Source organism: Lynx rufus, unplaced genomic scaffold, assembly GCF_022079265.1.
Source record: "Lynx rufus isolate CCGP_SWC_20201006 ecotype Redwood Valley unplaced genomic scaffold, mLynRuf1.p SCAF_3, whole genome shotgun sequence".
NCBI lineage: Eukaryota > Metazoa > Chordata > Mammalia > Carnivora > Felidae > Lynx > Lynx rufus.
The window spans coordinates 70560936-70583828 of record NW_025814845.1 but is presented as its reverse complement, the minus strand read 5'-3'; the positions used below and the strand labels follow the sequence as shown (position 1 = coordinate 70583828).

The following is a 22893-nucleotide window of genomic DNA, read 5'->3' as shown; positions in this document are numbered from 1 at the left end:
AGGATTCTCTCTCCCTCTCTCTGCTCCCTCCCCTTCTCATGATCTCTCTGTCTCTCTCACTCACTCACTCACTCACAAATAAAAATTTCTTCTCAATTTTTGAGGTGAAGGCATTTGCTTTACTATTGCTCCCATAAAAAATTAGGGTCCTGGGGCGCCTGGGTGGCGCAGTCGGTTAAGCATCCGACTTCAGCCAGGTCACGATCTCGCGGTCCGTGAGTTCAAGCCCCGCGTCGGGCTCTGGGCTGATGGCTCAGAGCCTGGAGCCTGTTTCCGATTCTCTCCCTCTGTCTCCCTCTCTCTCCTCTGTCTCCCTCTCTCTCTGCCCCTCCCCCGTTCATGCTCTGTCTCCCTCTGTCGCAAAAATAAATAAACGCTGAAAAAAAAATTAAAAAAAAAAAATTAGGGTACTGTCCTGCCAGCAATGAGCTTCCAGTTTTGTTTGGGAATAGAAGAAGTAATAGTGAGCCAGGATACACGGAATAGAAGTAGGGTTGAGAAGGGGAGGGATCCCTTCTAAAACAGATGATCAGAGGAAGGTAGTACTTCACCTGGGCTTTGGATGACTGGTAGAATTCCCATAGGTAGTGTGTAATCTAGGAAGAGAGGATTACATGAACAGAGGTGTTTGGAAAACAGGCACATGATTCCAACAGTAAGCGTAGTGAATGTGTTGGGTGGGATGTAAATCTAGTTGGATTTGGTAATCTTTCAATAAAATTAATCAAATACTGAAATGCCAATTCCTAAATAACTTTATTACTTTCTTAAAATACGTCTTCATTCTCTTGGACATATTTTTCCTTTATTAAAAAAAATTATTTTATGTAATAGATGCATATAGTTCTTTAACAAAAATCAAATGAAATTAAGAGACTAGTAAGGAAAACCAGCCAACCCCTACACACCCTTTGGAAGTCCTCAATTCTTTCCTAGAGGAAATCAGATTTCATTTATTTAGCTGTTCCTTGGTATTTGCTTCCATTTGAGAATATTCTTACAATGTTATATCTTAATTTCTTGCAGACATTATATCATCACTTCTGCTTATGAAATATGTAGAATTAGCTGTTACATTGTCTCTTCCAACGAGCAATTTCTCCCAGTAGTGTTGTATCACAAGTTTAGTTGATGTCCTAATTAATATTTGACTTGTTATGACTACATAAGGGTATGTGTGTATGTGTGAGATGTTATGTGTCTTACATTTTCACTCACATAATTTTCTATAAACCTATCTGCAGATTTTTTCAAACTGCAAAAATTTTCCAATAAATCCACTAACCTTTCAAAGCTTTTCAAATAATTTATCAATTCTTTATTTCTGGGGAGATTCCTCTTTGGCCCCTTTTCTTCTGTTCCCATCTAATTTGGTTGCAGGGCTGATTCTGAGAATCTCTTACCTGTCTTCCTTCTTGGACCTGCTATTTCCTGGAGTCTTTTTTTCAGTGTATTGTTCTCAGCACTCTAAGTCCATCCTATGTGGAAAATACCCTCTTTGGGTCTTGGAAATTATCCTATGCTATCTTTCTTTTTCTTTTTTTGAGGCAAAATTAGTAGATAACATTATATTAGCCTTTCCCCAAGTCCCTCCCCTCTGAAAACCACCAGTCTGTTCTCTGTATCTATGAGTTTGGTTCGTCTTATTTTTTATATTCCACATATAAGTGATATCATATATATTTGTCTTTGTGTTACATATTTCACTTAGCATAATACCTTCAAGGTACATCCACATTGTTGTAGATCACAAGACTTCCTTTTTTTTTATGGATGAGTGGTATTCCTTTGTATAGTGTCAGTGTGTGTGTGTGTGTGTGTGTGTGTGTGTGTGTGTGTGTGTCTTTATCCATGCATCTGTTAACCTTTAGATTGTTTCCATGCTTTTCCACCATTATTTCTTCAAATAATTTTTTCTGCCCCCTTTCTTTTTCTTCTCCTTCTGGGTCCTCTGTAAGGGAGATGTTATTCTCCTTATGTACTGTAGGACCCTTAAGCTATCTTCCTTTTTTTTTTTTTTAATTCTTTTTCCTTTTTGCTGCTCTGGGTGATTTTTGGTGCCTTGTCATCTGGGTCAGTGATCCACTCTTGTATTTAGTCTAGTCTGCTTTTGAACAGTTCTAGTGTATTCTTCAGCTCAGCTGTCATATTCTGCTCTGTGACTTCAGTTTGGTATTTTGCTATGTTTTCTGTCTTTGTTGAAGTTCTGTGTTCTTCCATGCTTCAAGTTTTATAAGTATCTATGACTATTGCTCTGATTTATCAAGTAGTTTTTTTTTTTTATCTCCATTTCATTGAGGTCTTTTTCTGAGGGGTTGCCTTGTTCTTTTAGAACATATTCCTCTGCTTCCTCATTTTGTTTGACTTTTCTCTGTTAATTTCTACATATTAGGCAAAATAGCTACCTCTCCTAGTCTTGAAGGACTGGCCATGTGTGGAAGTTGGCCCAGAGGGCCCAGATGTGTGTTTCCCCCCTGGCTTCTAGAACCAGGTGCTCAAGGGGCATCCCATGTGTGGGCTGCATGCACCTGCAGCTGTGGCACAAGGGGCAGGGAATTCACCTACTTGGCCTGATGGTTCTGTGGCAGTATACCTACCAGTGCTAGCAGGTTAGAGAGTACCAACATAGCACCAACCACCACTTGTACTACCAAGGTAGAATAACACAAAAATTGCACCTGCCAATGGCTCCATCCCCAGAGAGTCTCAATAGGTTCCTGTCTCTCCAGCAGAGGCTTTAAGACTAGCAAGTGGATCTTCTTCACATAAGGTCTATGTACTATTCATACTACTTGTGCACTGGATTTTGGGGCAAATGGATCTGCATACATACCCTTTGAGAGTGGGTTCTCCATTCTCTACAGCTCTATGGTTCTTCTGGATTTAAGCCCTCTTGGTTTTCAAGGCCAGATGCTTTGGCAGCCTATCTCTCCATTGTAGGTCCCAAGGGTTGGGGTGCCTGATGTGGGACACAAATTCCTTGCTTCTCAGGAAGAAGTCACATATTTTTGAAATCCCTCTGTATTGTGGGTTCCTGTACCTGAAGTGGGTTTTTCTGTGGGTGGGGGAAGAATGTCTCTGTCTCTCCTACCCATCTCAGTGTGCTTCTTTCATACTTGTGCAGTTGCTGTTACACTGTTTCTCAGGTCTTTTTCAGAGGAAATTGTTCCATATGTAGCTTTAGATTGGTTGTGTCTGTGGGAGGAGATAGTTTCAGGATCTTTTTATATCACCGTCTTGAATGCTTATTGTCTTATCACTGTCTTTTAATTCTATTTCCTATGCAATTTTCTCAACTTTATTTTCCAAGCTTGTTTTTTAAATTTTAGTTTTTATATTGTTAATATCCAAAATATTAGTGCTATTTCTTTTTCAAAGCACTCTATTCTTTTTATAGAATCCTATTCTTAATCTTATCTTTCTGAGGATACCAGCAAGTTTGTTGTTGTTGTTGTTGTTGTTGTTGTTGTTGTTTATAGTTTTCTTTTCCTTATATTTGTGTTGTGGGATTTCTTGCATTTCTTCATGTAAACATGGGTGATCTTGGATGATAGGATTTAAGAGAAACATTTGTATATGGGGACAGTGGGCTTGTCTACGGATATACTTTGCTTTAGGAGGATTAGATAGTGGGTATAGATGGAGGGAAATGTAGCCTATTTGATTTGGGGACCCACAAATGTCTATACGTGACATAGTTTTCTCTTCATCCATCTTGTTCCTCAAGAGCACGGAAGTAGGAAGTGTGCTAATGCACCCATTCTTTCTAAGCAGGGTCTTTTCACTGGTCCTCAGATTTTCAATTATGCTCCTTGCTCTAGCCCTTCACTATCTCCAGAGTGTAAGAATCCATTGACATTATGCATGGACTAAGCCTCAGCCCTCCTGCCTAACCGCATGCTTGCCTGGATGTACAGGGTGGTGGAGGCTCCTGTGAGCCTCGACAGGCCTTAGAACAGACTGGGGTTTTCAGTCCCTTGCATTCATTTCCAAATGTCTTTGAAATCTCATCTCCCTCTCTCTCCTCTGCTGTTCTTTTTTTGCCCTTTTTTTGTGCGTATACTTTTTAAACATCTTTTGCTGTCATTTTAGTGGGTTCTTGGGAAGCAGATTTAATTAGATAAATACAAGTGATCAATCCTTTTCTTAAAATGGACATTCTCCCTTTCCTTTTCTCCCCCTGTACTTGATTTTAAATGGAACAGAATTTTATAGTAGCAGCTGTGCAAACAATATGTGCGAGTTACAAGCCTGTGAATTTTAGTTTATGAGAATTTGATAATTTAGTCAGCAACTGTTTTTTAAAGAAAAGCACCCTAATAACAGGACCATTTCAATCAGTACAATGCCTAATTGTAAAGAAACCTAATTTAATAAGCTGAGTTGTGCCTAAGATTGAGTTATGTTTTTCTTCATTACGTGAGGAATTCACCAGGGTGAGTTTGAGTTAAGCCTGTCTTTTATACATACTATGTATCATAATGCCATTTTTATTGTTGGAGGTTAGCTGAGTGGTTTTGCCTTGCAAATTTTTTTAAGTTTATTTTGAGGGAGACTGTGCAAGTGGGAGAGGAGCAGAGAGAAAGGGGGGACAGAGGATCCAAAGCAGGCTATGTGCTGACAGCAGAGAGCCTGATGGCAGAGCTCAAGTTCATGAACCGTGAGATCGTGACCTGAACTGAAGTCAGATGCTTAACATACTGAGCCACTCAGGTGCCCTGCCTTGAAAATATTACAGTACCATGCAAATGTTGGTTAGTTACAATTCTACTTATTAAGTAATCTCTTCTTGGATAGTATGAGCTCCATAGCAAGCATATGACATATTTCCTTCCCTGGGTTTAATTCCTTCTTACTGAGAAGTTCCTCTTCTTTTGAAATTATTCAACCTTCAAATTTGTTTCTATGAAAAACAGAATCATTATACTAAAACTCCATATTTAAGCCCTTTCCATTTTCATTATGTGCTTTTTAGGTTTCCTAGAAGCAATGCCAAATATATAAACTATTCCGTGTTTCTGGGCAGACCTAAACCCAAAGAGTTAAAGGTTGCCACTTGCATATTTGCCCAAGGAACCAGTCAATCAGGTTTCTGCAAGACCTCCACTGGAATAAATTGGAGGTTTCCAAACCTGACTACACATTTTGATGATATTCCAGTTCTACTTCCCTCCTAGATCCATGTGACAGGAAAACCTTATTTGTGTTTATAACCCCCCATGATGTCTAAGACTGTAGATCTTGACAACTAGATGATATTTTGTTTGCTAAGTATGCATACAAATCTTTATTTTCCTTTTTGACTGTACCAGATAACATTAAGTAGTGAGTGGGATTATGCAAACTTGGATAGAGAGCCCATGGCTGAACAGTTAATCTGCATTAGAACAACTGGTTTTGAATGTGTGTGTGCATGTGTATATGTATACTCACATGTATGTAACTTTGTAAAGATCTTTACTATTGTCAGCTGTTCTTTTTATCTTGACGGCTTATATTTCTTAATTCTTTCATTGTCATTTTAGTAAGGTATTAGGAAAAGTAGATAAGCTTATCTTTAAAAGGTCTCCACTGACTTATACTTGATTTTATTTAGTTTTTTTTTAAGGTTTATTTTTGGGAGAGAGAGAGGAGCAGAGTGTGAGCAGGGGAGGAGCAGAGAGAGACGGAGACTCAAAATCTCAAGCAGGCTCCAGGCTCTGAGCTGTCAGCACAGAGCCCGATGAGGGGCTCCAACTCACCAACTGGGGGATCGTGACCTGAGCCAAAGTCAGACACTTCACTGACTGAGCCACCCAGGAGACCTTTTTTATATTTTTTAAATGTTTGTTTATTTTTGAGAAAGAGAGAGACACAGAACGTGAGAGGAGAGGGGCAATGAGAGGGGGAGACACAGAATCTGAAGCAGGCTCCAGGCTCTGAGCTCTCAGCACAGAGCCTAACACGGGGCTCAAACTCATGAACTGCGAGATCATGACCTGAGCCAAAGTTGGACACTTAACTGAATGAGTCACCCAGGAGCCCCATCTTATACTTGATTTTAAAGCCAACATAGTTTCCTTAGAACAAATTTATTGAGATGCAATTTACACACCATAAAATTGCCCCTGTTAAAGTATACAGTGAATACATAGAACAAACTGAGGGTTGATGGGCAGTGGTTGGGGAGGGGCAGGGAAAATGGGTGATGGGCATTGAGGAGGGCACTTGTTGGGATGAGCACTGTGTGTTGTATATAAGTAATGAATTATGCAAATCTACTCCTGAAGCCAAGGCTACACTGCATACACTGTATGTTAGCTAACTTGACAATAAATTATAATAAATAATAAATAAATGAAGTATACAGTGGCTTTTAGTATATTCAGAATACAACAATCACTACTATCTAGTTTTGAAACATTTTTATCACTCCAAAAAAAAAAAAAAAAAGAAAGAAACTCTAAACCCTTTCGTGGGCACTCTCCTCCCTTCCTCTCCACCTCTCCCACTTCTCTCAGCCCTAGGCATGTGCTAATCTTTCTAGCTACATAAATTTGCCTAGATTTATGGGCATTTCATGTAAATGGAGTCAGTATGTGGTCTTCTGTGACAGGTTTTTTTCACTTAGTGTATATTTCAGGTTTCATCCATGTTGGAACATCAGTACTTTATTCCTTTTTATGGCTGGTTAGTATTCTGTTGTATGAATATATCACATTTATCCATTGATGGATATTTGGGTTATTTACACCTTTTGGCTGAATAATACTGTTATGAACATTTATGTACAAGTTTTTGTAGGGACATGTGTTTTCATTTCTCTTGGTATCTACCAAGGAGTAAAAGTTCTGGGTCACAGGGTGACATTGTTTAACATTTTAAGGAATGGTTTTCCAAAATACTTGTACTATTTTACATTCTCATCATCAATAAATGAAGGTTTGATTTTTCATCATCTTTGCCAACACCTATTATTATCTGTTTTTAATTTTAGTTATCCTTGTAGTCGAGGCAGTAGAATTGTAATAGCAGATGAATTATAAACTTGAAGAGGACAAAGAGAGAGAAGACCGGTTGCTTAAGGGCCAACAAGATAATGTCTGTTGGAGATTTTTAGAATGAATTGTGAGTTGATGAAATCTCCAGTAAATTCTGCATTTTTCACTAATGTTTTTATGTGAAGAGCATCTTATTTGAGCTGGAAGAGAAAAAGAACAGCCAGTAAATTAATATATATATAAATGTATATTATATACATTATGTGATATATATAATATATATATTATTTGTATTAGGAGATCAACTCATGTAAAAAATGTAATGAAGTTAAAAGAATATCAATTTGAAGGGATGACAAATGATTGGCCTGCTAGTTGCCTCTAGCTCAGCCCTAACTCTGTCAAGCTGTATTTTGAATACCAGTATTTTGCTAAACCTGTGGAAATTATCAACCTTTACACTGATTCCATAAATAATTTGAGGACTTAAGGGAGAAGGAAGCAACATCCAAAATAGACTTAAAAACTGGGTTTGTTGGTGTACCTCCTATGACACCAAATAAGTCCAGTTACAGCTGAGCATTGGATCACTAGGGTTTTAGAGGGTGGGAACTGGTGGTAAAATGATTTCCACTGAAATTACACACTTACTGTACTTTGCCTCTTTAATATAGAACTAGATTTATGGAAAGAGCCAAGCTTTGTTAGCTGGGATATTGCCAGTATTGTTAAAAATTCACATATTATATTGTAGGAGGCTCCCTTTCCTAAGTGCTGCGATTGCTTTTTTTACTCTCCTGTGTACTGACATTCCCACATAAACAGGTTCTTTAGCTGTTAAATGCTTGTGTCTAACATCTAGCCTAGATGTGAACTCGCAGTTTTGACTTTAGATGGACTGTTTCATGTGTTTCTTATCTTTTTATCTATGTCAGCTTGTCCCCATTAACAAGCACTCAGCACTCAGTAAGTGCCCACGGAATAGACTTGCTGATATACTATTTAGGCATCATTAGGAATATTTTGTCATGGGACTGAAAAGTAAAGTATCATCAAATTCTTTTTTTATCCTACAGGCCTTTGCCTTTCCATGCAGGTTCATTCTGGGAGCCAGGAGTATCAGTGTAGATATTGGCTAATTTGTAGTAAACACACCTGTGAGTCTTGTAGAATCTAATCAGAATAAGATTTGTAGTTTCATTAATATCTAAGAATAGACTGCACTTGATTAAATTTTATTAGTCACTTTATCATCACACCCTTTGAGAAATTTGTGTGAGGCCTTGAGAACTTTGTCATTGGCAAGGATTCTAAGAGAGCTGTAAAAATAGAACCTTTACTTTTACATAGATATCTACCAATTCCGGTAACCAGAAAATATAATTATGTTGTTTAGATAAGCTTCTCGCCACACTAAAGAAGTGATTCCATTCCTGGGGTATGAAATACAAGGGTAAAACCCAGTGTATTCCAGTGTAGCTGGCGTTTTATGATTCTTTTTCCTATTGTTTACAAATGCATATTTAGAAAGAAATGTAACTGATGTTTTGTTCTCACGTATTCTACAAAGAATTTTGTGCCTAGACATTCGTGTAGGCTTTTATTAAAATGCTCCTCCCATACACCTCAGGACCTAAGAAGCTATAATGTATCATAAATGAATTAAGACTACCCCCCCCCCCATACTCAGCAATTTTGCTTGTTCATTTGCTGATTCAGGAAACTTTTGTTAAACATTTACATGTATGAGACAGTGTGGTAGTTGCTCTGTAACAATGATAACTATATCTAAGTTTGTAAGTGCATACTGATCAGATCATATGCTCTGAGGTCCTACTGCCATACCTGATTTATAGCTTGGCTACTTGGTACTGTGTGAACATGGACAAGTTAATCTCTGTTTCAGTCTCGTTCTAACTGGAGATATACTAGGCTCCTATTCCTGCTGTGACAGATTTCTGCAAATTGAGTGGCTTAAAACCACACAAATTACCTCACTGTTGTGTGGGTAAGAAGTCTGTGGGCCCAGCTGGTGTCTCTGCTCCAGGTTCACAAGGCCAAACCCAGATGTCAATCAGCCTCGGTTCTTATCTGAAGGTTCCAGGGGAGAAGCTGCTTCCAGGCTCATTTGGAACCTTGGCACTTTTCCATTTCATGTAGTCGTAAGGCCAAGATCCCTGTTTTCTTGCTGGTTTCTTCTTGGCTTCCACATGCTCAGGCTTGTGACCTTTCCTCATCTTCAAAATCAGCAACACTTATTATTGTTCTAACAGATTAGCAAGTTTTCATGAATCCTTTGTGAGGCTTAATGAGGAAATAAAAAGCTACTTCGATAAATCTGGCGCCATGAGGCTAAATATTTTGGTTCTTTTAATGGCTGACCTTCTCGTGGCTCTGAGATATATCGTGGTAGAGATTAGCAGTTTGCTCTTTTTATTGTTGTTGTTGTTTTTTCTCCTTGAGCCTAAGGCTGTAAGTAGAGTATAACTTCATGGTCACTGAAAAGTCAAAGCATGTGACAAACACCAGGATGAATGTCCAGATTAGAGTTAAGTGCCATCCCGTGGAATAGGTTCAGCATTACTGATTATGATCATAATCTTTTTTTAATGAGAACAAATACTGGCCACGTGGTTCAATGTTTGCTACTTAATCTGGAACAAAAGTTTTTATGGTACAGTCTTTAAGTGCTGAGTAGTTTCCTCTGTATACTATATATACTGTGCTCATTGTGCAGTTGTTTTTTAGTTTGAGAAATGGTTCAAATTTAGCCAACAGCAAATGCAAACTTTCAGGAAAACTTGTATAATTTCAAGTGACTCTTTAATACAGAAAGTTCTTGTCCTATGAAAAGATTAATGTCAAGGAAAATGATGACTATTTCAATTATTAACCACTATTCCATCTGCAAAGTTTTCTTAAACCTTTTGCCTCGTGAATTATAACATACTCTAATTCTTATTCCAGTTTAATTCTAGAGATAACTACAAGTTTAAACAGTTAAAATATTTCAGTACAACTGCAGAGGTGCGTTTCACTTCTTCTTGTGTGGAATTTCATTGCTGAGTGTCCTTACCCTTTGACCATCAAATGACACTTTTGTTATCATTTGGATCCTCTGTGATCCCCTTCCTACTCAACACTTCAATCCAGCTGGTTGTATAAATGGACTAAATTATTCCACATTTCTTCAAAATTTGGAATATATATGTCTTTTTATTTCTATACTAGTTTGTCTTACTCTCTATGTATCTTAAAAGCATCATTCTATTTAAACTATTTCTTTATCACTTTTTATATGCAAGGCATTGAGGGAATTTAAAAGATGTTTACACCTCAGCCTCCAACTCTGAATGAGCTTACATCTGCTGGTTTGCGAATTTTTTACATTAACCGACAATAAACATCAAATACTTTCTCAATGAGGCCTTGCTGACAAAGCGTGTATATAATTGTAATTACCACCATCACCCCGGGGCCAGGACTCTGAATTCCCTCTATCCCTATTACTGTAGTTACTGTTCAGTGTCACACCTACTAGAACATAAGTTCCCTGAGGGCAGGGGTTTCTGCTGTGTTTGCTGATGTATCCTAAACGCTTAGAATTGTGCCAGACACAGAATAGCCATCCAGTAAATATTTGTTGAATGATTGAATGTGTATTCCATTCATGTATTTTTCACATAGAAAACAAAGAACTTGCATATATAAAACAAACAAGATACAAACTATATCCAGAATTGGCCATGTCTTACTATCCCACTGCTATCAACCTGCTCCAGGCCAACCAGCCTCTCTCTCAGGGACTGTGGAGTCTCCCAGCTCAGCTGCCCACTTTCCATTGCCTCTACTGACCCACACCCCCCACAGTCCAGACTCAGCACAGCAACCAGGGTGGTCCTCTTAAATGCAGCCTCCTCACAGCTCAAAACTCTCACTCAGGGTTGCGGGGGAGCATGGTTTATAATAAGACTGTAATGATCTTCCCTGGCTCTTTCTCCCTCCCCCCCCCAACCCCCACCGCACTGTCTCCTAATTTCATTTCCTGCCACCCTCCCAAACTTGGCCTTTGCCATTGCCATTACTACTGTTTAACATACAATTCTCTGTTTCCTTCAGCTCTCTGCTCAGTCACCATATCAGAGTGGCCTTCCCTGATCATGCTGAATGAAATAACATTCCCTCCCTGTGTCACTCCACTTTATTCTCCCTTATTCTGCTTTATATTTCTTCAGAGCACTGATGTTACCACTCACATATATACAGTTAGACTGTCTGTCTCTCCCATTAGAATATAACTTTCATAAAAGCATGAAGTTTGTTTTCTGTACTGTATGCCTAGCATTAGAGAATGCCAGATGCACAAAGCATGTGCTAAGTATCATAAATAATATATGAATAAATGTGCATGAAAATAGAAACATTGCTCACTTTTTTTTATGTGAGACCTTGAGGAAGCCATTGTAATTACCAATATCAATGCAAGAGTATGAATGACAAGGCAATGTTTATTATATTTACGTATCAGCACATCAAAGAATAATGCAAGCAATAGTAATTACTATGAACTTTTTCTCTCAGGCATCAAAAGGCACATTTGCACCAATACTGCCAACTGCCCAGTGATGCTATGCTGGGCATACTTCTACAAGGCTCCCCTAAAGGTGTTGAACAATTATTCTCACGTATAAGAAATCTTGTCTGTAAGATTACTTCAGGCTGGCTATAGCAGTGATACTTACCACGTTTCTAGAAACAGTGCTAATTACAGAGTCCTAGTATGTTAGCACGTGCTTAGTAGGAAAAGAGGTGACAAATGTTACGCTAATAAATTAAGATCTTTACGGCAGTGTCAGTATGTCTGAACAGAGGAAGTAAATTATGAGCATTCAGGGTTCAAATTCAGTGTGTTGCCATTCAAGCCTGTGAAGGAGAGGACACTCACATACTCGCCCAGTGAGTGAATCACTGAGTCATAGGAAACAAATGCTTTGGGGTAGGAAACACGTACAAGATACTTTCTCCTCAACTGCTTTTTCTCTTTCAGAACAGATTTAGTGATTCTTCCATTCATGCCATAAAGGAATTAGGTTGTGTGTGTTTGTCTCCCTTCCCGTTACTTGTCAGTTTTACTTCTGGGAAAATTATCTATTGTATTTCAAAACTTGGAAGTAAATGATGGAAGTGCTCCTTCTCTTTGAAAGATGTTATTGTCATAAACTCATAACTGTTTTCAATATTTGTTTTATTTAATCTGGTGTCTTCACACATCGTCTAACTTAAGATCTGAAGTTTCATCTCAGAGCCAGAAGGCTAATGGCCCATTATCAAGGCTGTTAGAATGTTGTTGCTTGTATTCCTAAATACTGGAATTAAACCACAATTTTAGGCAGACAGTACACACCCATGCAAACATCCAGATTCACTCTGGATTAGTCGCTGTAAGAAAATAAAAAGGGCAAAATCGAATTCATTTTCTTGTAGTTCATATTTATTTTTATAACACAAAGGGCTGAGAAATGTGTAGTTTTCAATTAGTTTTTAATCACTCCAAACTTAATTATTTCCATTTCTTACCTAGTCAAGATCATAATACAGTGGAAAACAATGCCATCATAAGCAACATACCACATCGTTTTATGGATTATCAAAGTATTTAAATATGATGTCTTTCTTTTTTTAAAGTAAATAAAATTTTCTAATATCAAGAAAACTATTTATACATTGTATACATTATTGGATCACATCATTTGTGGTCAGTGAGAAATCATTATTCCAGTCATAAAGGGAATGTTCTCCAAAGCGATTTTAACAAAGATTGAAGTCTGTACATTTTTGGCAGTGCTATTTTTTGGCAGCATCCCGTATTCTAACATTCATAAAGGTGAAATGGGCTCATTATATTAAAAGACATGTCATTAAAACCTCAGTTCTCATAAAACCAAATTAGTGACGGTGAAGTAAAAGAAGTTGCTCTGTTTAACAAGTAGTTACATAGCACTTACTGTGTGTCAGCCTCTCTGTTTTAAGTACTTTGCAACTGTTAACTAGAATTTAAATAAAAACTTGAAAAATATTAAGTACTTTCCAACTTTAAACTCATCCAGTCCTCATCACAACCCAATGAGGTAGTTAATATTCCCATTTATAAATGAGTTTAGTATATTTATAAATAAGTCTAGTATCGAGTCTAAGTTCACACAGGTAGCAAGTGCCAGAAGGAGGATTCTAATCCAGGAAGTGACTCCTGACCTTCCTAATCCTAGCACTGCAGCCACTCAGCAGCACTTTCTGTGACTTTCTGCGTGTTCTCTAGGTTTTCACTCCTTCAGTGGCATCATGTTATGCATGCATTTTGTAACACTGACTAATCCTCTTCCACTGCAACACATTTGCCTCACTTTGCTGTTTCTTAACACTTGACTGGCTGAAAGTAGCTGACCTATCTAAGTTAAGGAATCCAGTGTATGTTAGTTATAACTGGATTAAGTTTTCATTGTCTTAGACATGTGCCTAAAAGGATGGATTATGATTATTCCCCTAAAGTATTTGCTATAAAAGATTTATATTTGCCTCTGAAAGAAAATAGTATACAAAATTTTTTAAGATAACTTTTCTGTATTTAATATTGACAAATTACATAAATCTTTGAGAATTGAGGGAAACTTTTCATATATGTGTCTGAATTTTGGCTCACTGTAAGATATTTTTGGCTTTATATAGGTTAGTAGGCTTTGTATAAAAAGCACATATCAAATTCTAAACTCTGTGACATGGGAGAGAGAAAAAGCTACGTAGAAATTGATAGTTTCCTTCAGTTTTCTCTGGGGCGCCTGATGGCCCACTCAGTTGAGCTTCTGTCTCTTGATTTTGGCTCAGGTCATAAATTCCAGGATCGTGGGATAGAGCCCTGTGTCAGGTTCCATGCTGAGTGTGGAGCCTGTTTGAGATTCTCTCTCTCCCTCTTCCTCTGCCCCTTCGCCATGCTTGCTTTCTCACTCTCTCAAAAATTAATTAAATACATACGTACGTACATACATACATACATACAGTACATGCCTAAATAGGATTATAGATCATTAAAAAAAAATAGCTTCCTTCAGTTTTCTCTATCTAGATTCCTGATCACTAGTTTAGTTTTGTTCATGGTGACCTAGAAATGTCTCCTGTATTAAATCTTATTCAACCAAGAGATTCTTGTTTTTAACAAACTTGAAGACCTTAATCAAATGGATAAAAAGTCAGTCTTAATTTTGGGTAAGGAACACACAGAAGTGAAATATGAACCCATTTAATGCACTAAGTAAAGCTCATGATTTTCGGAGTGTCTTGAATAAGTTAGTAAATCTTTAACATCAAGGAAACTCAACAATCAAAGAAAAAGCAAAACTGCCCCCCCCCACCTTTTGATGGCCTTAATATTTAAGTCTTCAGGAATTTTTTCCTGAATAAAATGTTAGACTATATTATGCCTCTGTGCTTTTGTTGTTGTTACTATGAAATATGCCTGAGAGCATTTTTTTTATTCTTTTTCTTTCCAGATGACAGAAATGATGCTCAGGACAGTAGCTTAAGAGCATTAATAAAAGAGCTGCCAGATGTCCACTACTGCCTCCTCAAGTACCTATGCCAGTTCTTGACAGAAGTGGCCAAGCACCATGTGCAGAATCGCATGAATGTTCACAATCTCGCCACTGTATTTGGGCCAAATTGCTTTCAGTAAGTTAATGGAGCTTTGCTGTTAATATTATCACATACTACTTTTTCCCTTTGTTACTGCCTGAAATTATTTGGGATGTAGAGTCATATTTCAGACTGAAAAGTCAACCAGTTTATGTTGGGGAAGTTCTATCTTGCTAGTGGGCATTTTAGCCTTGTTTTTCATCCCAATTTTGAAGAAGGCAAATATGCCTTTCATGAAACCATAACTTGTAATATTTCAAACAACTGCCTTTAAAATTCTGGAAATACATTTTACTTTTGCTAAAAAAAGGGCATTTAAAAATTCTAATCTGAAACATTGATTAGCAGAAAGGGAAGGAGTATAATATAGTGCATAATTTTTTAATGTGATAGTTAAAATCATTGCTAATAAATGAAAAAATTCAAGCTCAATATGTCAGTGACAGAAAAATGTAACCTCAACTACATTTGTTTTCTAAGAATAAACTAGACTAGAAATAAAGTAGTCTCCTTGGTGGCTGCTATAGCACTGGCCATAAAAATTTTTGTAAAACTTCATGTTTTCTTTTCCCTGTTATTCCTTAAAGGTATTTCATTGTTGATGTGTAAAATATGATGTTGCAATCCAGAGACTTTGCTTTTAACTCTCTTATTAATTAATCTATTAATCCCCACTGATATCAAACACATTTCTTCTAGTAATAAGAACAAAGAACGCTCCCGCTTTTAAAGCCGTCAGAAATTCTCAGCAATTTTTTTAATAGTGTATTTGTTTATATACTCAGCTAAGCTCATTCAGCAGCCCAGAACTAGGAATAGTACAATCCTCAGAATGACTGTCCAAATATAAACTCTGACTTAGATCATAGTGACTCCAGGGTTCCAGGACATTCACAGCCTACTCTGGTGAGATGTTCTACCTTAATAACTATCCCCTTTGTAACCTTAGAGATTTAAGTTTTAAATAATAGCATTTCATAGGATATGTTAGGGTTTTATGAATAAATATCTCACACATAGCCTCTACTAATTTCTTACTCAAGAGCTTTGTATTAGGCTGTATTTATTTTTACTCCTATCTTCAAAATAAACCTTTGTTTAGTGACCTACATGTAAGAAATAGAGATAACTAGAAAAGTGTTCAATAATTTTGAAACCCTAAATTCTAGAAGAGGTAAAAATGATTTTGTAAGTAGAGTGATCATTTTATAACTCACAGATCCATACCTCATTGCTGACTTACTGGATTGGGCTTGATCTGGAATTTCTGGTAACTTGCTTCAATTAGTCAATCAAAAATATCAAGTAATGAGTTTTTATAGGCTCTACTGATTAGTATAGCTTTTATCCTTTTTGATGGTAAAATACACTAACAAAATTTACCATTTTACTATTTTTAAGTGTATAGTTCAACAGCATTAAGTATATGTACTTTGTTGTGATCTACTTGGTATGTGTGTCTAAACTTACAGTTCTGGAAGTCACTACTAGGTCCTTTTCACACTGAAATAGAGTATAATTCTTACAACAGATAACTGTTTATTGAACTTCTTACCAAGTACTGTACTGTCTCCTATATCTGATTGATTCTAAAGAGGCAGAAGTGGCTTATGTTGTCTTTGAAGTTCCTCTGTCCAAGTTAAGGAAAAGTAGACATTTCAACTTTTGACCACACTTAGTCCATTCATGTTACAAAGATGATCAGTGGAATGCTGAGATTCAAGGATAATTCTTACCAAGACCCACTAAAAGACAAAGGAAATGCTTTTCTTAATACCTAAGGTGAATACCTTGTCTAGTCGATAGATGAGGAAGATTTTTTTAAATAAAGAAACATCTTCATGAAATATGAAGATGTTAACTTTTGAAAGAACATAAAATTTTAGATATAAAAAGATAACTGGCTATGAAATATATAATTATAAAATGGAAGAAAATGCACTAACAGCAGATGAATGTTTGGTGCTCTGTATTCTGGATTTCTGGGTGACTCTTAAATTATAGGTTTTCAATATGTAATCCTAGTTACAGGTTTATTAAATTTAGATGATCATGTAATATTATCATTATAAATACTCAAACAACATAGAAAGTATATAGGATACAAATAAAGTCTCTATCATAAGTCTCCGCCATTAGTACCTCCCATGCCAACCTCTCCTTCCTAGAGATAAAAATCCATAGCCAGTAGGTATATATCCTTCCATCCTTATGTCTGAACACAGCCATAAAACTTTAATTTTTAAATATGTCTTATAATGATACATATGAAGCTTGATTGCTCTTACTAGTATCACTGGAACTTTTAATATCACTCTACTTACATACATTATTCTTTAACTATTGAATACTAGGAATTTCCCCTAGCCTGATTAATTTTCCCTCTACTGATAAGCACTTAGTGTCAATTCTTTTACATGAAAATAGTGTTGCAGTGAATATATTAAGTGTTTTAATTCCTTATGTACATCTGCAACTATTTCTATAGAAAAGGTAACCTAGAAGTGGAACTGCTTGGCTGAGTATACACATTTTAAAGTTAATGTGTGGTGCCCTTAATGGAGCTGTAACAATTTATGATTCTACCATTGGTGTTTAAGAATACTTGTTTCCCTCTAACCTTGCTATGCTGAATGTTAACACATAATTCAGTACTTGTTGATCTAATGGGAAAAAAGGATATCCTAATTATTTGTGAAGTTGAGTATATTTTAGATTTAGGTGGTAGGTGGCATTAGTATTTGTGTTTCACTGTAGTTTGTGTCTGTCTTGTGCTTTTAATTTTTTTAGTTGTGGCTCTTGTTGCTTTGTAGGAGTCCCTTAGGTTTTCTAAAAACTAATCCTTATTTAGAAAAAAAAATTACAAAAATTCTTTGTGATTGCCTTTTAGCTTTATGGCGATTTATATATTAAATTAAAAAAATTTTTAATTAACTTTTCAACTCTTCCTCTTTTTGTTGACATTTGTATCTTGCTTAATAAATCTGAATACTGTTTCTTGCTTAATATTACATTAATAACAAAGGTATTACATTACATATTTTTCTTTTGTTATATTTATAGCTTTTTTATGATTACCTTTTCACTTTTATCTAGAATTTCTTTTTTATATGGCATGTATCATGTATAGATCCAGTTTGATTTTTCTTCAAATAGTTGGTGCCAAATTATACACTGAGTAGCATATCTCTTTCCTAATTTACAGTGCCAACTCTATCACATATTAACTTCCCACATGAGTGGGAATACATGAGTACTGTATACATGTTTGTTTCTCATTTTTGTATGGCTCCTTCTTGTCCTCTATTTTTCTATTATATTTGCTCTTTCAGAGGAATTTTGGAATCTCCCTAGTAAGTGGTATCTCATTGTTTTGATTTGCATTTTCCTGATGTTGAATATCTTTTAATGTGCTTATTGGCTATTTTTATTTATTTGGAGGAATGTCTGTTCAGATGCTCTACACATATTTTAATCAGATTGTCTTTATTATTAAGAGTCTTACATGTATTAAGAGTCTTATATGTATTTTGGATATAAACCCCTTAGTAAATACAGGATATGCAAATATTTTCTCTCCTTCTGTGAGTTACTTTTCATTTCCTTTTAAAAAATTTTTAATTCCAGTATAGTTAACATACAGTGTTATATTAGTTTCAGGTGTACAATATAGTGACTCAGTAATTCTGTATGTTACTCAGTGCTCATCAAGAAAAGTGTATTTTTAGTCCTCCTCACTTATTTCACCCATTCCCCCACCTACTTCCCCACTGGTAACCATCTGTCCTCTACAATTAAGAGTCTGTTTGTTTGTCTGTCTTTTTTTCCTTTGTTCTTTTACTTTCTCAAATTCCACATATGAGTGAAATAATATGTTATTTGTATATATATGTATATGTATTTTTATGGCTGAATAATATTCCTTCATTCATCTATCAGTGGACGCAGGCTTCTTCCTTATTTTGGCTATTGTAAATAATACTGCAATAAACGTAGGGGTGCATATATCCCTTTGAATTAGTATTTCATATTCTTCAGGTAAATACCCAGTAGTGCAATTACTGGATCATAGGGTAGTTCTATTTTTAATTTTTTGAGGAACTTCCATATGTATGTATATATATTTTTATGGCTGAATAATATTCCTTCATTCATCTATCAATGGACGCAGGCTTCTTCCTTATTTTGGCTATTATAAATAATGCTGCAATAAACATAGGGGTGCATATATCCCTTTGAATTAATGTTTCATATTCTTCAGGTAAATACCCAGTAGTGCAATTACTGGATCATAGGGTAGTTTTATTTTTAATTTTTTGAGGAACTTCCATACTGTACCAGTTTGCATTCCCACCAATGGTGCACAAGTGTTCCTTTTTCTTCACATCCTCAGGAAAAACCTGAGGTTTTTCCCTGATGATGAGTGATGTTGAACATCATGTCTTCTTTGGAGAAATGTCTGTTCATGTCTTCTCCCCATTTTTTAATTGGGTTATTTGGTTTTGGGGTGTTGAGTTGTTTGTATCAGTTCTCTCTATATTTTGGATACTAACCCTTTATCAGATATGTCATTTGTAAACATCTCCTATGCCGTAGGTTTCCTTTTAGTTTCATTCGTTGTCTTCTTTGCTATGCAGAAGATTTTTATTTTGATGTAGTCCCAATGGTTTATTTTTGCTTTTGTTTCCCTTGCTTCAGGAGACCTATCTAGAAAGATGTTCTGAGGATCAATGTCAGAGAAATTGTTGCCTGTGCTTTTTTCTAGAATTTTTGTTTTCAGGTCTCATATTTTGGTTCTTAATGCATTTTAAGTTTATTTGTGTATATCTTTAAGAAAGGGGTCTAGTTTCATTCCTTTGCATGTAGCTGTCCAGTTTTCCTAACACCATCTGTTGAAGAAACTGTCTTCTTGCCGTTGGATATTCTTTACAGCTTTGTCGAAGATTAATTGACCATATAAATGTGGGTTTACTTCTGGGCTTTCTCTTTTGGTTCCACTGATCTGTGTATCTATTTTTGTGCCAGTATCATACTGTTTTGATTACTACGGCTTCGTGGTATAACTCAAACTCTCGAATTGTGACTTTGTTATTCTTTTTCAAGATTTCTTTGGCTATCTGGTCTTTTGTGGTTCCATACAAATTTTAGGATTGTTGGTTTTACTTCTGTGAAAAATGCTGTTGGTATTTCAGTTGGGATTGCATTCAATCTGTTGATTGCTTTGGGTAGTATGGACAGTTAACAATATTTGTTCTTCCAATCTATGAGCATGGAATGTCTTTCCATTTGTGTCATCTTCACTTTCTTTTCATCAGTGTTTTACAGTTTTCAGAGCATACAGTTTTACAGGTCTTTCACTTCATTAAGTTTATTCCTAGATATTTTATTATTTTTGGTTCAATTATAAATAGGATTTTTTTCTCAGTTTCTCTTTCTGCTATTTCATTATTAGTGTATAGAAATGGAACATATTTTTGTACATTGATTCTTGTATCCTATGACCTTACTGAATTCATTTATCAGTTCTAGCAGTTTTTTGGCAGAGTCTTTAGAGTTTCCTCTATATAGTGTCATGTCATCTGCAAATAGTGAAAGTTTAACTTCTTGCTTACCAACTTGGATGCCTTTTATTTCTTTTTCTTGTTTGATTGTTCTGTATGGGAATTCCAGTATTTGAATAGAAATGATGAGAGTGGACATCCTTGTCTTATTCCTGACCTTAGGAGAAAGGCTCTCAGTTTTTCCCCATTGACTATGTTGTTAGCTGTGGGTTTTTCATATACAACCTTTATTATGTGGAGGTATGTTCCCTCCAAACATACTTTGTTGAGGTTTTTTTCCTGAGTGGTTGTTGTACTTTATCCAGTGCTTTTTCATATCTATTGAAATGATCCTATGGTTTTTATCCTTTCTCTTATTGCTGTGATATGTCTCATTGGTTGATTTGTGAATACTGAACCACCTTTGCATCCTGGAAATAAATCCCACTTGATCATGGTGAATGATTTTTTTTCAATGTATTGTTGGATTTGGTTTGCTAAAGTGTGGAGGATTTTTGCGTCTATGTTCATGAGAGATACTGGCCTCTAGTTTTCTTTTTTTTTTTTTTTGCAGTGTCTTTATTTGGTTTTGACATCAGTCTAATGCTGGCCTCATAGAATGAATTTGGATGTTTTCCTTCCTTTTCCATTTCTTGGAATAGTTTGGGAAAAATAAGTATTAACTCTTTTTTAAATATTTGGTAGAATTTGCCTGTGAAGCCATGTGGTCCTGGACTTTTGTTTGTTGGGAGTTTTTTGATTACTGATTCAATTTCATTGCTAGTAATCCATTTATTCACATTTTCTATGTTTCTTGATTCAGTTTTGGGAGGTTATTCTAGGAATTTATCCATTTCTTCTAGTTGTCCAATTTGTTGGCATATAATTCTTCATAGTACTCTCTTAAAATCCTTTGCAATTCTGTGGTATCTGTTGTTTCTACTCTTTCATTTGTGATTTTATTTTTTTTGAGTCCTTTTTTTTTTTTCTTTTTTTGGTCTTTTGATGAGTCTGGCTAACGGTTTATCAATTTTGTTTTTTTCAAAGAATCAGCTCCTGTTTCATTGATCCCTTCTATTGTTTTTTGTTTGTTTTTTTCAATGTTTACTTGCTTTCAGAGAGAGAGAGAGAGAGAGAGAGAGAGAGAGAGAGGGAGGAGACAGAGCATGAGTGGGGGAGGGACAGAAAGAGAGGGGAGACACAGATTCTGAAGCAGGCTCCAGGATCTGAGCTGTTAGCACAGAGCCTGACACAGGGCTCGAACTCATGGACCGCTAGATCATGACCAGAGCCAAAGTTGGACATTGAACCAACTGGAGCCACCCAAACGCCCCTAGTTGGTTGGTCTTTAGTTTCTATTTCATGTATTTCTGCTATAATCTTTATTATTCCCTTCCCTCTCCTGATTTGGGGTTTTGTTTATTGTTTTTATTCTGGCTTCTTTAGGTGTAAGGTTAGGTTGTTTGAGATTTCTCTTGCTTCTGGAAGTAGACCTGTATTGCTATAAACTTCCTTCTTAGAACTTTTGCTATATCCCAGCGATTTTGGACTGTTTTCATTTTCATTTATCTCCATATGTTTTTTATTTCTTTTTTGATTTCTTGGTTTCATTGCTTAATAGTGTGTTATACCTCCATGTATTGGTGCTCTTTCCAGATTTTTTCTTGTGGTGATTTCTAATTTCATAGCATTATGGTCAGAAAAGATGCATAGTATGTCTTCGATCTTTTTGAATTTGTTCAGACTTGTTTTGTGGCCTAATATGTGATCTATTCTGGAGAATGTTCCATGTGCACTTGAAAAGAATGTGTATTCTGGTGTTTTAGAAGGGATTTTTTTTTTTTTTTTAACGAGGGAATGTTTTTAATATATGTTACATTCATCTGGTCCAGTGTGTCATTCAAAGCCAGTGCTTCCTGTTGATTTTCTATTTGGACATTCCGTCCATTGACATTAGTGGGGTGTTAAAGTCCCCTGTTCTTATTGTATCACTATCGATTAATCCCTTTATGTTTGTTATTCAGTGCTTTATATGTTATTAAGTGCTCCCATGTTCAGTGCATAAATATTTGCAGTAGTTATGTCTTCTACTTGGATTGTTCCCTTTGTGGTTATGAAGTGTTCTTCCTCATTTCTTGTTACAGTCCTTGTTTTAAAGTCCATTTTGTCTGATGTAAGTATTGCTACTCTGGCTTTATTTTGACATCCTTTGGCATGATATATGTTTCTCCATCCCCTTACTTTCAATGTGAATTTTTTTTTTTAGGTCTGAAATTAGTTCCTTGTAGGCATATAGCATGTATACATGTCTTTTTTTTTTTTATTCATTTCATCACCCTATGTCTTTCGATTGGAGCATTTAGTCCATTTACATTCAAAGTAATTACTGGTAGTATGTTTTTATTGACATTTTGTTAGGTGTTTTATGGTTGATTGTGTGGTTTTTCTCTGTTCCTGTCTTTGCTCTCTTGACTCAAGATTATTTACCTTTTAATGATATACTTTGATTCCTTTCTCTTTAAATTTTTTTTTTCAACGTTTATTTATTTTTGGGACAGAGAGAGACAGAGCATGAACGGGCGAGGGGCAGAGAGAGAGGGAGACACAGAATCGGAAACAGGCTCCAGGCTCTGAGCCATCAGCCCAGAGCCCGACGCGGGGCTCGAACTCACGGACCGCGAGATCGTGAC

General features: G+C 36.1%; 1 protein-coding gene across 1 annotated transcript in view; it reads left to right on the top strand.

Moving 5' to 3' along the window:
• FAM13A (family with sequence similarity 13 member A) overlaps positions 1-22893 on the top strand; it is a 333262-nt gene that overhangs the window by 47089 nt on the left and 263280 nt on the right. Inside the window, exon 4 of the mRNA XM_047091509.1 lies at positions 14522-14699. Coding sequence (XP_046947465.1) covers positions 14522-14699 — 178 coding nt within the window. The remainder of the gene's footprint in view (positions 1-14521; positions 14700-22893) is intronic.